At 57.9% G+C, this 15,008-nt stretch overlaps 2 protein-coding genes across 2 annotated transcripts in view; both read left to right on the top strand.

Moving 5' to 3' along the window:
• LOC119090020 (protocadherin Fat 1) overlaps positions 1-5,626 on the top strand; it is a 62,302-nt gene extending 56,676 nt beyond the window's left edge. Inside the window, exons 33-40 of the mRNA XM_037212817.1 lie at positions 195-398; positions 686-874; positions 1,354-1,568; positions 2,066-2,203; positions 3,737-3,880; positions 4,615-4,866; positions 5,182-5,579; positions 5,617-5,626. Coding sequence (XP_037068712.1) covers positions 195-398; positions 686-874; positions 1,354-1,568; positions 2,066-2,203; positions 3,737-3,880; positions 4,615-4,866; positions 5,182-5,579; positions 5,617-5,626 — 1,550 coding nt within the window. The remainder of the gene's footprint in view (positions 1-194; positions 399-685; positions 875-1,353; positions 1,569-2,065; positions 2,204-3,736; positions 3,881-4,614; positions 4,867-5,181; positions 5,580-5,616) is intronic.
• Positions 5,627-7,066: 1,440 nt separating this feature from the next.
• Positions 7,067-12,367, top strand: LOC119089380 (fat-like cadherin-related tumor suppressor homolog). Its single transcript, XM_037212049.1, has 8 exons — positions 7,067-7,164; positions 7,396-8,361; positions 8,649-8,816; positions 9,094-9,241; positions 9,483-9,590; positions 9,885-10,034; positions 11,711-12,017; positions 12,222-12,367. The coding sequence occupies exons 1-8, from the start codon at positions 7,072-7,074 to the stop codon at positions 12,361-12,363; spliced, it is 2,082 nt and encodes a 693-aa protein (XP_037067944.1). The 5' UTR covers positions 7,067-7,071; the 3' UTR covers positions 12,364-12,367.
• Positions 12,368-15,008: the final 2,641 nt, after the last annotated feature.

Genomic DNA, 15,008 nt, shown 5'->3' with positions numbered 1-15,008 from the left:
CCGTACTTGGTTTGATACTAGCCTGTCCCCATGCACTCTGTTTGGCTTAAGTCAGGCAGACTACCCCGGGTGCTGTTCTCAGGCGTGTGTACCGATCTTGGCCACAGACTGACTGTAGGTACTCAGTGTGCCGTTCTCAGGCGTGTGCACCGATCTTGGCCACAGCCTGACTGTAGAGACTGTGCCGTTCCCAGGCCTGTCGGCCGAACTGGAGTACAGTCTGGTGGAGGAGGACGACGACGATGCCCGGCTGCTGCTGGACCCGAGGACGGGCGTGCTGACTCTGGGACGGCCGCTGGACCGGGAACAGCAGGCCATGTTCAACATCAGCGTGCGAGCCACGGATGGCGGCACACCCCAGCTGTCCAGCACCGCCACAGTCATACTGCTAGTGCAGGGTACGTTTGTCTGCGCTGTGAGAAAGATTACAGCCATATTGCTGGTGCAGGGTACGTCTGCCTGTGCTGTGAGCAGGGTTACAGTCATACTGCTGGTGCAGGGTACGCCTGCTTGTGTTGTGAAAAGGGTTACTGTCATGCTTCTTACGCAGGGTGCGTCTTACAGTGTTGTCAGATAAGGCTATTTTCGCATCTTTGTTTTAGCATTTTTTCGATATCGGGTGATGTGTGTGGTGGTAATTTATCGGCTCTTCGTCAAGGCTGACATTTGTTTGAAATGCTCACAGACGTGAACGACAACGCGCCCGAGTTTACCAAGAAGTTGTACCACGCGACGGCATTGGAAAACACCACTGTTGGGACAGAGGTTCTCAAACTTCTGGCCACCTCGAGGGACTCTGGTGTCAATGCCGAGATCAGCTACAGCATCATTGGCGGCAACGAACACAACATGTTCCAGATCAACCCTAAAACAGGCACGTGCTTATCAGCATTTTAGTCGCCTGTGTTGTACTTTAAGGCGGGTATAGGAGCACATGGCGACACATGTGCGTTTTCTAACAGGTATTGTGTCGGTGAGGTCCCACCTGGACTTTGAGCGTACCCGGGAGTACCTAGTGACCCCTGCGTGTGCTCCGACAGGTATTGTGTCGGTGAGGTCCCAGCTGGACTTTGAGCGTACCCGGGAGTACCTAGTGACCCAGGCGTGTGCTCCGACAGGTATTGTGTCGGTGAGGTCCCGGCTAGACTTTGAGCGTACCCGGGAGTACATTGTGGCCCCGGTGTGTGTGTTCCGACAGGTATTGTGTTGGTGAGGTCCCAGCTGACTTTGAGCGAGCTGGGGAGTACTTGGTGACCCCTGTGTGTGTTCCGACAGGTATTGTGTCGGTGATGTTCGAGCTGGACTTTGAGCGAGCTGGGGAGTACGTGGTGACCCCTGTGTGTGTTCCGACAGGTATTGTGTCGGTGATGTCCGAGCTGGACTTTGAGCGAGCCAGAGAGTACATGGTGACGGTGGAGGCCCGGGACGGCGGCATTCCGCCGCTCAGCAACCACGCCACCGTCAACATCACCGTGCTCGACTGCAACGACAACGCGCCGGTGTTCGGGCAGGAGGTGTACAGCGCTGTTATCCGCGAGGATGTGGCCACAGGAGAGCGCCTTCTGCAGGTATGTCCACTGCTGGTGCCACGGAAAATCTTGTGACGTCACAGAAATGTGTGTCGTCTGAAGCAGTTGATCGTTAGCTTGACTAAGGACGCGGGAGACGTTTGTGTTTATCTGTGTGTTGTGTTGAACGTGTGTTGCTGGATCTTTTTCAATTCCGCTGGTTAGACATTTGCATGTGACCACCACAGTGTAGGCCAGTCCAGCAGTGTTGATGTGGTTTGCCTGCGCAGTGTCGTGCCGGGTTACCATATTCGCGCTCCCTGTCCGCTTGCCGGAGAAAAGAAAGCAGCAGCCCCTTCAGGCAACCTAGCCCGAAGTCACGTCATGAGCCATATTGTGAGCCTGCGCTCACCAGCCGACAGCCCATACTGATATCTGTCCGGCCTGCCCTGTTGAGCCGGGTGGGGGAGCCGCGCTGGGAGTGCACTGTGCTGTGGCCGACACAGCGCAGCACCAGGTGCGCCGGATGTGGCCTGACCGGCACGCCGCGTCGCCAGGTGCACGCGGCTGACCTGGACTCGGGCGCCAACGCTCGGGTGCGTTACTCGGTGACCGGCGGTGACCAGCACAGCCAGTTTGCCATGGACGCCGACTCGGGCTACCTCTATGTCGCCACGCAGCTCGACAGAGAAATGGTGCGTAGGCTGGTGATACGGAGCCAAAGTAGCGAGGCCAGTTCTGATAAAATATGTTTAGCTGCAGTGGGCAACTGACGCATGAACATGACGACATTTTCTATTGTCTCATCATATGTTGCGGGTAAGTCGACCCGGTTGTATGATGTGACAATGGAAATGTGACAGTCGGACGGGTTTTGTTTGGACTTAGTCCGAATCTTTTGATTGGATGGATTTCTGCGGCCAGTGCCCACGCTAAGCGCTGGCTGTTTAATGAGCCGCCCTGACTCCACCATCCGATTGTGGGATCTTGTAGCGAAAGCTGCACGTGCCTTGATGATGATGACTTGGGCTACAGGGCGCGGCGACTACATTTTTTATTTGGCGCTCATGTTGTACGTGCCTTAATGACGAGCACGGGCGCTCTACCCTCCAACGTTACCTAACCTTTGGAATGGCCGCTGCTGCCTGTTCCATCATATTCTCGGGCAAAAGTTGAGCGCCCAAGCCACTGAAGCCCACTACCAAGGGCAGATGCATCGGAAGGCAGACGCTCCAACCAACTGAGCCACCGGGATTGACAAGTTATACTATAACCGAGTGCATATCGTGAAATGCTTCCTACAATACGTTAGGGCGCGCAACCGAGCGGCACATATCGGACCCGAACTGACAGCTGACGCTCACCAGTGGAAGGGCTCGACATGCATTTGAGGTTCACGCTTCAGCTGACGCTCACCAGTGGTAGGGTTTAACGTGCATTTGAGGTTTACGCCTCAGCTGACGCTCACCAGTGGAAGGGTTTAACGTGCATTTGAGGTTCACGCCTCAGCTGACGCTCACCAGTGGAAGGGTTTAACGTGCATTTGAGGTTCACGCCTCAGCTGACGCTCACCAGTGGTAGGGTTTAACGTGCATTTGAGGTTCACGCCTCAGCTGACGCCCGCCAGTGGTAGGGCTCGGCATGCATTTGACATTCACGCCTCAGCTGACGCTCACCAGTGGTAGGGTTTAACATGCATTTGAGGTTTACGCCTCAGCTGACGCTCACCAGTGGAAGGGTTTAACGTGCATTTGAGGTTCACGCCTCAGCTGACGCTCACCAGTGGTAGGGCTCGGCATGCATTTGACATTCACGCCTCAGCTGACGCTCACCAGTGGTAGGGCTCGACATGCATTTGAGGCTCACGCCTCAGCTGACGCTCACCTGTGGTAGGGCTCGACATGCATTTGAGGTTCACGCCTCGGTGCTTTGCGGCTCGCTTCTCGCCCCTCGGCTCCACGGTGCCGGTATGTCCGGGGGTGTCAGGCGAATTGATCAAAGCAGCTGGGGCCGACACGTGCTCTGGTTGCAACAGACAGGGGTTGCGCCGGGCTGTGCAGAGGCTGTACAGTACCTGACACACGTTTTATCCAAGGATTGTACTGCAATAGTGGTCGATGACGTTCTACACTTGAATTTCGTCAAGGGTTGTGAGCAGTTTCAATTATGTCTTGAACGTGCTCATTTCCACACGTTGCTGTCGCGTTACGCCTTATTGTTTGGGGCAGGTGTCCAGCTACAGTCTGGATGTGACGGCGACGGATGGCGGCGATCCCTCGCTCAGCTCCTCCGCCCAGATCAACGTCCACGTCAGCGACGCCAACGACAACCCGCCAGTCTTCTCTCAGTCTCGCTACAGCGCCATTATTCAGGTGAGGTCTGATGAAGAAGCAGTGTGGCAATACGATACAGTGTATGTGTGCCCTGCATCATTTTCCCGCTGGCGGCACTTCGACAAAACCAATCCTCTCATGTTTTACGTACATGTTCGTATTACTTTGGTGTTACCGGGAGGCTAAACAAGCGGGTTGGGAGGAAAACTCAGCAGATTCTATTAGTTGCTAATCGTCCTATAAGCCTCATCGATCTTTGCATACCTGGGCAGCCTCGGCAACTTTCCCTGAAACGAACGCCCTTGTTTTCTTCTGGAAAGATTGACACCTTGTCTCAACTATTCCAACCATCATCTTCTGCTGTCCAACCAGTTGACATGTTGTCTGGAGAGTTCCTTCCTCTCTCGCCTCAGGAGGATAAGCCTCCTGCTTTAAGCTGCTGCTGTTCCTCCAGTTGATATGTGGTCTGGAGGGCTCTTCCCTCCCTCCCTCGCCGCAGTAGGATAGGCCCCCGACTACCAGCTGCTGCTGTTCCCCCCAGTTGATATGTGGTCTGAAGAGTTCCTTTCCCCCCCCCCCTCTCTCTCTCTCTCTCTCTCGCCGCAGGAGGACAAGCCTCACGGCCATCCGATGCTGCTGTCCCCCCAGTTGATATGTTGCCTGAAGAGCTCCTCCCTCTCTGGCCGCAGGAGGATAAGCCTCCCGGCCACGCGCTGCTGCTGCTCTCCCCAGTTGATATGTTGTCTGAAGAGTTCCTCCCTCTCTGGCCGCAGGAGGATAAGCCTCCCGGCCACCCGATGCTGCTGTTCTCTGTGACGGATGCTGACGAGGATCCGAACGCCGGCCCGTTCACGTTCGAGGTGGCCGAGGGCAATGGCGGCAACTGGTTTGTGATCACGGCCGGCGGACAGTTGCGCACGGCCGCCAAGTTTGACCACCGGCTGCGCAACTCGTACAAGCTGCTGGTGCGCGTCTACGACAACGGTGATGACGTGCGCTTCTCCGAGACCTGGGTCGACGTCAAGGTCAGTCAAAGGGACGTTGGGATTTTCTAATGCAGTGATAGAGGACACCTTTGTTTTTGCACGGTCCGGCTTGAAGAACTATGTGTAAAATATTCGTAACGGCATTTGGTCATAGACGCAACATTCCCACAGCCGTACAACGTTCCGAACGATTCGTAAGCTGGAATGTCGGGGCTTTGGCCATTTTCGACAAATGGTTGAATATTCGTGTCACATACGGCACATTATCGAAGAGCTGGACAGTGGTTTGCCATTCGCTTCATAGGCAACGGAGGGCTGTGACAATCTGCTGACCGTTGACGTGCTGCGTTGCAGATAATCGAGGAGCCGCAGTACCCGCCGGTGCTGATCCCGCTGCACGTGTCGATCCAGTCGTACCAGGACAGCTTCCCGGGCGCCGTGGTGGGTCGCGTGCACGCCTCCGACCAGGACCCGTACGACCGGCTGCAGTTCGGCCTGGTGGCCGGCCAGGCCGGCCTCGAGCGCCTGTTCGAGCTGGACCCGGACGACGGCTCGCTGGTGACGCTGGCCGGCATTGACGCCGGACTGTACCGGCTGAACGTGTCCGTGACGGACGGCAAGTTCACCAGCCACACGGCCGTTACGGTGGACGTGAGCGAAATCACGGACCAAATGGCGCGTCACGCCGTCTCCGTGACGCTGGCCAGCCTCACGCCGCGGGCGTTCGTGCTGAGCTACATGAAGCCGTTCCGGCGTGCGCTGCGCAAGCAGCTGAAGGTGCGCGCCAAGGACGTGCTGATCCTGAGCGTGCAGCCGGCGGCGGCGGGCGGCGGTCGGCGGCGCAGCCGGGCCGCCCGGCCGGCGGACCTGGCCGTGCTGCTGGCCGTGCGGCGCGGCCCGGCCTGGATGGAGGCGGCCGTGGTGCGGCGCCGGCTGCTGGCCGGCCGCGCCGCCGTCAGCCGCCTGCTGGCCGTGCCGCTGCTGGCTGTCGATGAGGACGGCTGTCAGGCGACGCCCTGCCTGCACGGCAACTGCAGCGACGTGGCCGTGTTCGACGACGAGCTGGTGGTGAGCGTGGCCACGGACGTGGTCAGCTTCGTCTCGCCGCAGCACAGCCGCCAGCTCAGCTGCCAGTGCCACGTCGGCTTCGGAGGTCAGTCGGCTTGCTCGCGGCAGCACTGGTACGCTCGCATGGCCAGCTCTGCGTATTCGGCTGTGGGCTCAGCAGACGTATTTCGCACACGTTAGTTTCCAATCGCCGCACTGCTAGTTGTCGTGCATTGTGGTGCTGAATTTTAGTTGGAAATGTCAAATATTGTAGAATATGTGCAGCGGTGTTATGTGTACACGATCAGGGCAGTGAGCGCTCGCCTCTAGCTGCAGAGGTCGGTTAGCTCTCTTGCTTGCCATGGTCTCGCAGATGACCTGACATCGCTCTGACGGTGACCTCGGAACCGAGCGGGTGGGCTGTGCTCTGACCTGTGCTCTGGTGGCGGCAGGCGAGCTGTGCTCGGAGCTGGTGAACGAGTGCGGCCGCTCGCCGTGCGCCGAGTACCAGACGTGCATACCGGACGCCTCAGCGGCGGGCTTCAGCTGCCGATGTCCGGAGGGTCGCACGGGCCCCCGCTGTGGCCTGCTCGCCTCCGAGTGCCGCCAGGGCCAGTGCTACACGCCGCGCGCGCCGTTCTCGCTGGACGGCGACGGGTACGCCGAGTACCGGCTGCTGGAGCCGTCCGAGCGGCGCCTCACCCTGGAGCTGAGCCTGCGGACGCGGCAGCCGACCGGCACGCTCGTCTACTCGGCCGGCGGCGTCGAGTACAGCATCCTTGAGGTCAGCGTCTTGTCTTTGCTGATGGCAGCTGGGGACACTGGACGAGAGAGGGTATAGCACGTCAGAGGTAGCTGGCATAGCTTGTTGTGCAGTCACCGCTGCTTTGTGGCCACGTGGAGAAGCTGACTCAAATATGGCTGAAGCTTTGTCATTTTGACCCTGACACCCGTCTTGGCTCTGAAAATGTTTGATGGTTCTCATCCTTTGTAAACAGCGTAGGCTTCATTGCATACTGGTTGACGTATTGTCGGTTTGATATCCTTCCATTTGCGTGTTTGCATTTCTGCTGTGCGTTATTTGGGTGCATGATTATGATATCGTGATGGGCCTTACTCGGATTTCAGATCGTGAACGGTCAGCTCCAGTACCGTTTCGACTGCGGCAGCGGTGAGGGGCGCGTTCTGGTACCGGACATGCAGTTCAACGATGACCGGTGGCACAACGTGCTCGTCAAGAGGTTCGGCAACAGAGCCGAGGTGCTGGTGGATGGACGCTATGGTGCACAGGTGAGAACCTCATTATTCCCGGGCTCATAACTGAAGCATGCAGGTGGGCATACAGCGTGTTGTAAACCCACCTGCTTAATGACATACCCTGCGGTGTCAATGCTAACTATTGATTGGGGCCGTCATTTCTGCCAGACTTGCGGGCACTGTGTCTTGACATGTAACGCAGCGTTTCCGTTACCCGACACACCAGCGGCGGACTGTTTGTCTGATTGCGTGGCGTGGCTGCAGGGCGCGGCGCCCGGCTTCTACGAGGTGCTGAGCGTGGCCAATGGACTGATGTTCGTGGGTGCTGTCGTGCGGCCGGCCGGCTCGGACGGCTCGCGCGAGACGCAGCGCGGCTTCGCCGGCTGTCTGGACAACCTTCAGCTGGACGGCCACCGGCTGCCGCTGCACGCGCGCGACAGCAGCCGCTCGGCGCGGCTGCAGCAGACGGTGCGTCTGTCGGCCCGCTGCCGGGCCGAGCTGGCCGAGCCGGACGCCTGCGGCCACCAGCCCTGCCTGAACGGCGGCCGCTGCTCGGCGACCGCCGCCGCCGCCGGCGGCTTTAGCTGCGCATGCGCAGTCCGCTTCCTCGGCGAGCGGTGCGAACAGGACACGGACCCGTGCGCCTCGTCACCCTGCCTCCACGGCGGCGTGTGTACCAACGTGGCCGGTGACTACCGCTGCGACTGTCCGGTGCGTCTGTCGGGCCGGCGCTGCCAGTACGGCCTGCACTGCAACCCCAACCCGTGCCGCAACGGTGGCGCCTGCGAGGAGGGCGCGTTCGGACCGCTGTGCAAGTGTCGCGGCTTCACGGGGCCCCTGTGCACGGTGGACGTCAACGAGTGCCTGCAGAGTCCGTGCCGCAACGGCGCCACGTGCGTGAACGTGCCGGGCGCGTTCCGCTGCCTGTGCGCGGCCAACTGGACGGGCACGTACTGCGGCCTGACGGCGGCGGCGCCGGCCGCCCGGCTGCCCATCACGCTCGAGCACATCGTCGGCATCGTGGCGTTCGTGCTGGCGCTGTTCCTGGTGGTGCTGCTGGTGGTGTGCTGGCGCCAGTCGCGGCGCAAGCGCAGCCGCACGCCGCGCCACCCGCTGGCCGGCAACCAGGACGCCTCGAACGAGATCCTGCTGCAGAACATCAAGCCAAAAAACCAGCGCGGCGAGTACAAGCGGATGTCCAAGGTGTCCAACTTGGAGGCCAACAGCTCGGTACGTGCGCTGTCACTAGGTGTCGACGAACATCGTTGCTCGATGTGAACACTTACGTGTCGCTGGTTCACAGCCAGGCATGCCATGTGCAGACTGGTTTCACGTACCCGGGTTAAAGGACCAAGAGGCTTCAGGCACGTGAACACAGAGGAGAGTCAGGTGTCAAGATATTTTCTAGCTCAGAGATGCACATCAGGTGAAATGTACGAAGGTTGCGTTCGTTACATACGCTGTTCAGGCTCGACCCCATGTCCATGTGGGCGCCTGCTTTCATGCGTGTTCGGCAGGTGGCAGCGACTCTGCCGGTCCGTCCGGCATCGTTCACCGGCGGAGCCAACAACCGGGCCTCCGAGCCGCAATACTCGACGCTCAACAACCTGGACACCATCCGCAGCTACGGGTCGGCAGCCGACGACCTGGACGGTCCACCACACAGCGCCTGCCAGTACTTGCAGGTCAGTTACACCTTCCCAGACCTGGACGGTCCGCCGCACAGCGCCTGCCAGTACTTGCAGGTCAGTTAGACCTTCCCGGACCTGGGCGATCCGCTGCACAGTGCCTGTCAATACTTGCAGGTCAGTTAGACCTTCCCCGGACCTGGACGGTCCGCCGCACAGCGCCTGCCAGCACTTGCAGGTCACTCACAGCGCCTGTTTGGCGTCCTGCTGTTGTGGTGAATGTTCTCCTAGTGCGACGCGTGACCTCTGACGACCTCTCCGTTTCTGTGTTCAGAACTTCAACAAGCCCACGGCGAGTGTGGCGCCCTCTATGGCGGCCACAGCCTCCGACATGAGCGCCACCAACACTCTGGAGAAGTCCTACCGGGACATGGACAAAAACATCAAGCCCTCCTACTACGACATGCACAAGATACAGAACGGTACGCGTCTCATGGCTGTCTGCGTGGCCCGGTCTATATGTAGGCAGTGTTCGTGTCTGGATGAACCCCGATAGGCTTGGATTCGGTGGCCCGCGGAAAACCGTGACATCTATTATTTGTATCGATCATACGTTATGAAGACCTAATCTGGCGGCGATGGTGGTGGTTGGTGGTCCACCTGGTGACCTCAGGACTGGTGACAAGCATTAGGCGTGACGCGCGCCCCCCGCTGTCTGTGCAGACCTGACGGACCCGCAGCTGGCGGCGCTGAACAGGATCCAGCTGCCGCCGCTGGACAAGCCGCGCCGTGAGGGCGGCGCCACCGCTCTCTCCTCCCCGGAAACACCAGGTCAGCTCCCGCCGCATGGCGCCTGTCAGTCGGTTGCTGGCCAGCTTTAAGTTGTGAATGACACTCTCCTCACGCCGCTGAGACTATGATCATATCTGCACCCTTCCAATGAATGGGTGCTCCTTCGTGCCGGCTTCTGATCGTGTGTTGTGCTGGTCGTGTGGATTCATGTTTCATACTCCGTTCCCGGTCGGGTTCAGCTGTCTACCCGGCGTCATTTCAGACTAACAACGCCAACGTTCCTTGATGTACAACCCAATGATGTTGATGAACGTACGCCAACGTTCCTTTCAGATTACCACTGGGACTGTTCGGACTGGGTTCGCACCAGTCAGAATCCCCTGCCAAATATCACGGAGGTCACGGGGTCAGAGGTCAAGGACACGTCCAGTTACCATAGCAACGAGAGCAACGAGAGCAACACTGCTGTTCGCGCCCCTGCCAGTGAGTAAAACCGACTTTTGCGACGCCATGGTTGCGACTGGGTCTTCATATGGAGATAAATCGTCTCAGTTTGCGACATGCCTTGCATTTCGAAATGCTTTGTGAATTGGATACATACACATTGTGAATGGAGTGTGCTTTAGAGATGGGAAACTCAACGAAGCGTTTTGTAAGCTGGGGAAAAGTGCGTTATACGCTACATTCGCATGTGGGAACGCAATTAAGTCAGTCGTGCTCACGTTCAGCTTCAAATACACGGTAAGGTGAGACTCCCGCGTCGTGCATTGGGCAATTTCAAATGAAACTGCTATCTTGCTGAAGTCTGAGTTTGAGGACAGACGTGACTGGCAGAATGTCCGAAACGTATCTGTTCGAAACTTCATGCGCTTATGTTGGCTAGTTCACATGTGTGAACATTTTGTGGGCATTTTTCTTCGACGGTTCTGTGCCCCCTTCCAGGTGTCCGAAGAAGATACGAAACAGGAGTATAGACTAGGCTATAACATAATTTAGTGAATTACCTGCAACACTTTTTGGCGCTGCTGCAATCCTTACTGATGGCTACTTCGGTCGCAAGTGTCAATGCGTAGAAAATTGGGTCGGACGTTTGTGTGTCGGCAACAGCTAGCTCAAAGCGTCCTGGGCTCCTCTTTGATGTCTCAACTAACATTCCCAGCTGATTGTTCGATGTATCAGATCACGAGATCACGAGACAGCGAGTCCGGGAACACGTGGCCGGACATTTACTTGCAACACGACATAACTGGCAGCTTTTTCTGCTATGGTCCGATTTTGTTCACTGACACTCAGATATAAGTCCGTGCCCCCCCCCCCCCCCCCCCAAGTACTGAGAGCTGGGTGGAACAGCGGCCAGACAGCGTGGTTGTTTGAGGAGAGGCCGCAGCTGCTGCTGAGTGGTGCATAGAAACGGGACTGGGGCTTTCAAGTAAGGTGTTTTTTGTGCTAGCTTGTCTGCCTCTGCGAAGCCTATGAGCACATTATATTTGGTTGTTGATCAAGACGATGGCTTGCTTCAGTTTTCACCTTATTCCTAACGCCGCTTAAACCAATTAAGTTGATAGACCGTTCGTTCAGTTTGCTGCTTTAAGTCGGAATTGTTTTGCCAACGGAACAGATTTTGTTGTCTTCGGTTGCAATTTCGGTTACGGGCTCATACAGCCTGTTGATCCCACCTCCGATGCCGTTCTTATGCTCGAGCACTACCTCCATAGCAGTGCACCACACTTACGCTACAATTTGCACGAGAGTATACCTGTAATCAGCTTAGGAACGAGATTTTGCCGATGATGAATATCTCCGGTATCGTAGCCAACTGAAAATAACCGATTGTTGCAATGTTCGCTAGTTTGCGTATGTCGTACCATGATCTCAAATTGACGTTTCGTGAATACGTTTAGTCCTATTGGGTTCAAGCATCGCTCAAAATTGAACCTATTTTATATTACATCACATCTATGTATGCCAACCAAGAAGGATTATCCACAATGAGTTGGTAATCCATCATATCCGTTCATGAATTTTGACCACCTTTACCTAGAGTTCTGTTAAAAAAACCGCTGGTTTTGAAATTTACGAAACGCAACTGAAAACTGCAACTTTCGCCCCAATCTGGAGCATGCAACGCCTGCAGCTTCATGACGTCCTGTGCTGCGCAGGCGTGGCCATGGCGGACGACGACGACGTGCTGGAGACGCTGAACGAAGACCAGACGTCCGACTACGTGGGCGAGGGCGACGGCGACGACATCACCTCGGACCTGGACACGCTGCCCGAGCCGACCGACTTCGACCGCATTCTGTCGGCTCACGGCATCGAGCTGGGCGGCTCGGCGTCCGAGCTGTCGTCGGTGGCCGGCGGCGACCTGGCCTACGGCCTGGCGGCGCACCCCAACCTGTACCTGCCGGCGCACAGCGGCGCCGACACGGACGGCGAGGCGGACGGTCTGCTGCACCGGCTGGACAGGTGAGCCACCCTGTGACGGGCTCACTGGGAACGCCGGCGGCACGTTCAGCTGAGCACCGGGATGAAAGTCAGCGTCATCTTGGAGCTGAGCAATGACGTTGGCAACAGTCGCTATGACGCTCCCGCACTTCAAACAACACAGCGTGACACGATGTACTCAGAAGTCCGCTACGGCCCTGACCGTCCGTGACCCCTGCCGCGCAGGTACCGGTACCCGGCGCGCAACCGTCTGCCGCTGCAGCTGGGTACGTACGCCGAGCTGGAGTCGCTGACGGCCGGCAGTCAGAGCGAGGACGGCGGCCAGCTGTGTGACATCGAGTCGGACGACGCCAGCTCGCGCATCTGACGGCGCCCGGCCGGCCTGAGCTGGGCCGCGATCTCAGAGGCCGGGCCGGCCAACGGCCGACGGCGCGCGGTGGGACGGGCAGCGCCGGGCCCGCCGGCCGGCCGGGCCAGCTCGGAGGAGACACTCGCGCTCAGGTCGGCCGGGGTGAGGCTGGCCCGCCGGCCCAGCGGCCGGCACATTCCGACAGCGGCCCTCCTGACGGCGGCCACCTGAGTGTTGGGAGTCCCCGGGCAGCGTAACTCCTCGAGAGACAGTCCTCTGAGGACCGTCCTCGGAGTTGCACCGCGATGCGTCGGGCGCCGTGAGATGGGCTTCCGACTGTGTGGTGCTCCGATCCTCAGCCGTGATCGACACACCCCGTCGTTCGCGGCTGTGGCTGGACGGGGTCGCGGCTGACGGGTCCTCGTGAGAACGCCGTGCAGCCTGCAGACAGCTCCGCTGTTGTGTGTTGTGCGTTTTCCGATGGTGGCTGCGCGGGCGTCCGGCCTGGAGCCACGTCAGCGCAGGCTGCCGCGTAACGAGCTTTAGTTTGATTTGACCTTAGCCGAGATTATGCGATGGAGCAGTCCCAGTCATGCACTGCCATTGTAGCAGTTTAATTTCGTCCGCATGGGTGGCGCTTGCTGCGTGAAGTATTGGCCAAACTCCGCTGAGATTCCAGTACAAAGTGCATGAATGGTGCTACTTTGTACCCATTTTTACTTAACGACTGCTCGGAACAGTGTCGGATCGGGCGTCAGCTCTGTGTTTTGTTATTGACTGGTGGCCTCGCTTCCGGGAGACCACATTTAGTTTAGCGTTCACGACATGTAATCTGTTAGCGCTCTCTCGCTGCTTTTGGTTCACTAATTTCTGCCCCGCGTTGGCATTTCGCCAGCGAGAGTGGGTTTGCTCCCAGTGCCGCCAGCAACTCCCGTGTTCTGTACCCGGTGGCGAGTGCATGCATTGCCGTTACCGCGGAGCAGCCGCACGCGTACTTCACGCCTCTTTTCGTGTGCCGCGCATGCTGTGACGTCACGCGCCGATCGCCGCTCGGCTGCGGATCATGCATGGACGACTCGCCTGCTTCTGGACCCACCGGGCGTAGGCTCGTCTGGCTGCGACCCGGAAGGAGACGGCCGCCCGCGATCTGCGTCAGGAGAGCCGTGTCTGACTGATGTGTCCGTGCGTGCTGCTCGGAGCGACTGCTGGTGGTATTTGTGTTTAAATGCGCCGCTGCGGTGAGAGCGGACAGGTCCGCCGGGCTTTTGTGACCACGTGCCATAACTGTGATACATTCTGTACATACTGCATTCTATGCCTACCGGTTTTTTGTACATAAATGTTTTGTATGGAGTGGTGTCTCATTTATTCAGTTCGACGAAGGTTAAACTTTTTGCGTCGTCCAATGTCCGAAAGCGAATCCAATCGAGCTACATCTCAAGGTGATGCACTCAATGCAGGTTCATACGTAACGAGAAACACGTCCAAACAAGACAGCCGTTCCCTGTCCAGTTTTGAGCACTCCTAACGCTCCTGTCTTTTATGTGGGTCTCAAGGAGTCTTTTCAAGGAGGCGGGGAGATTTTTCAAACATAATGGGAAAGCGAATCCTGCCTCGGTGAGATACAGGCAACGCCATGTAGCCTCAGCAGTTGAGTGCGTTGTGAAGCCCCAATGACACACGAGGCCAACTGTCAGTATCTGACTGTATAAGTTCACGATTGCCGAGCTCTCCATGCGGCGTCTACGCTCGAAAGTAACATACGGTCGTCGGCGTCTCATACATTTTCCATCTCTCTCGCGGCAGGGGCGGATCCAGGAAGTTTGATTGGGGCGCATTTTTATCGAGGGGCGCCATGAGATCCAGCTGTTGACCGACCGCCGTTGCGCACGGTTATCGCTCCCAGTGGTGTAACCTTGACCTGACCTCATGGTGCATGACACATTGTTGCTGCGCGAGTAAAGCGGCCCGGCAGGGCATTGGAGCAAATGGGCTGAAAGATGTCGGCAAAGGTCGATAGGCAGCTGTGTATGGCTTGTCAAGTGTCATGACGATGTCAAGTCAATGGAGGTCATGTCAAGACGATGTCAAGTCAAGTCAAGTCATGTCATGTCAAGTCACTCCATGTCAAGACGATGGAGAACTCCAGCGAAGCCGGCAAGCGCCGGCGGCTCTCGGACGGGCAGTCTCCAGCCCAGTCCCAGTCATCGCTCTCGGAGGTGACCCGCGTCAGCTCAGAGACGTGCGTTGGGAGGAGTTCTCCATCTGAAGTCACAGATGGGGTTATCGGGGATCTGAGACTTGACGAAAAAAGCATTGGGGACCCTGACATTCCTCACTGAGCCAGAGCTTGGGAGACATCATAGAATAATAGAGCAGGAACGACACACAGAACGAAATGGAGACATGGAGTCGCTCAAAAATAAAATACTTCATAGGAAATCGGAAACACTCTGATGTTCTCCGGTCCAGCCGTCCCTCGCAAACGGGGACTCGCCCGGGCTGATCGAGGGCGGCGCCAGGGACTCGTCCAGGGTAGGCCACCCTGCCTCCCGCGGTCCCCGCAAGCCAGGACTGATCGAGGGCGGCGCCAGGGACTCGTCCAGGGTAGGCTGCCCAGCCTCCCGCGGTCCCGCGAGCCAGGACTGATCGAGGGCGGCGCC

This window comes from Pollicipes pollicipes, unplaced genomic scaffold, assembly GCF_011947565.3.
Source record: "Pollicipes pollicipes isolate AB1234 unplaced genomic scaffold, Ppol_2.1 Scaffold_3087;HRSCAF=3621_pilon_pilon_pilon, whole genome shotgun sequence".
NCBI classification, from domain to species: Eukaryota; Metazoa; Arthropoda; class Thecostraca; order Pollicipedomorpha; family Pollicipedidae; genus Pollicipes; species Pollicipes pollicipes.
Note: the sequence above shows the minus strand (reverse complement) of the source record. Positions and strands in the feature narration are given on the sequence as shown.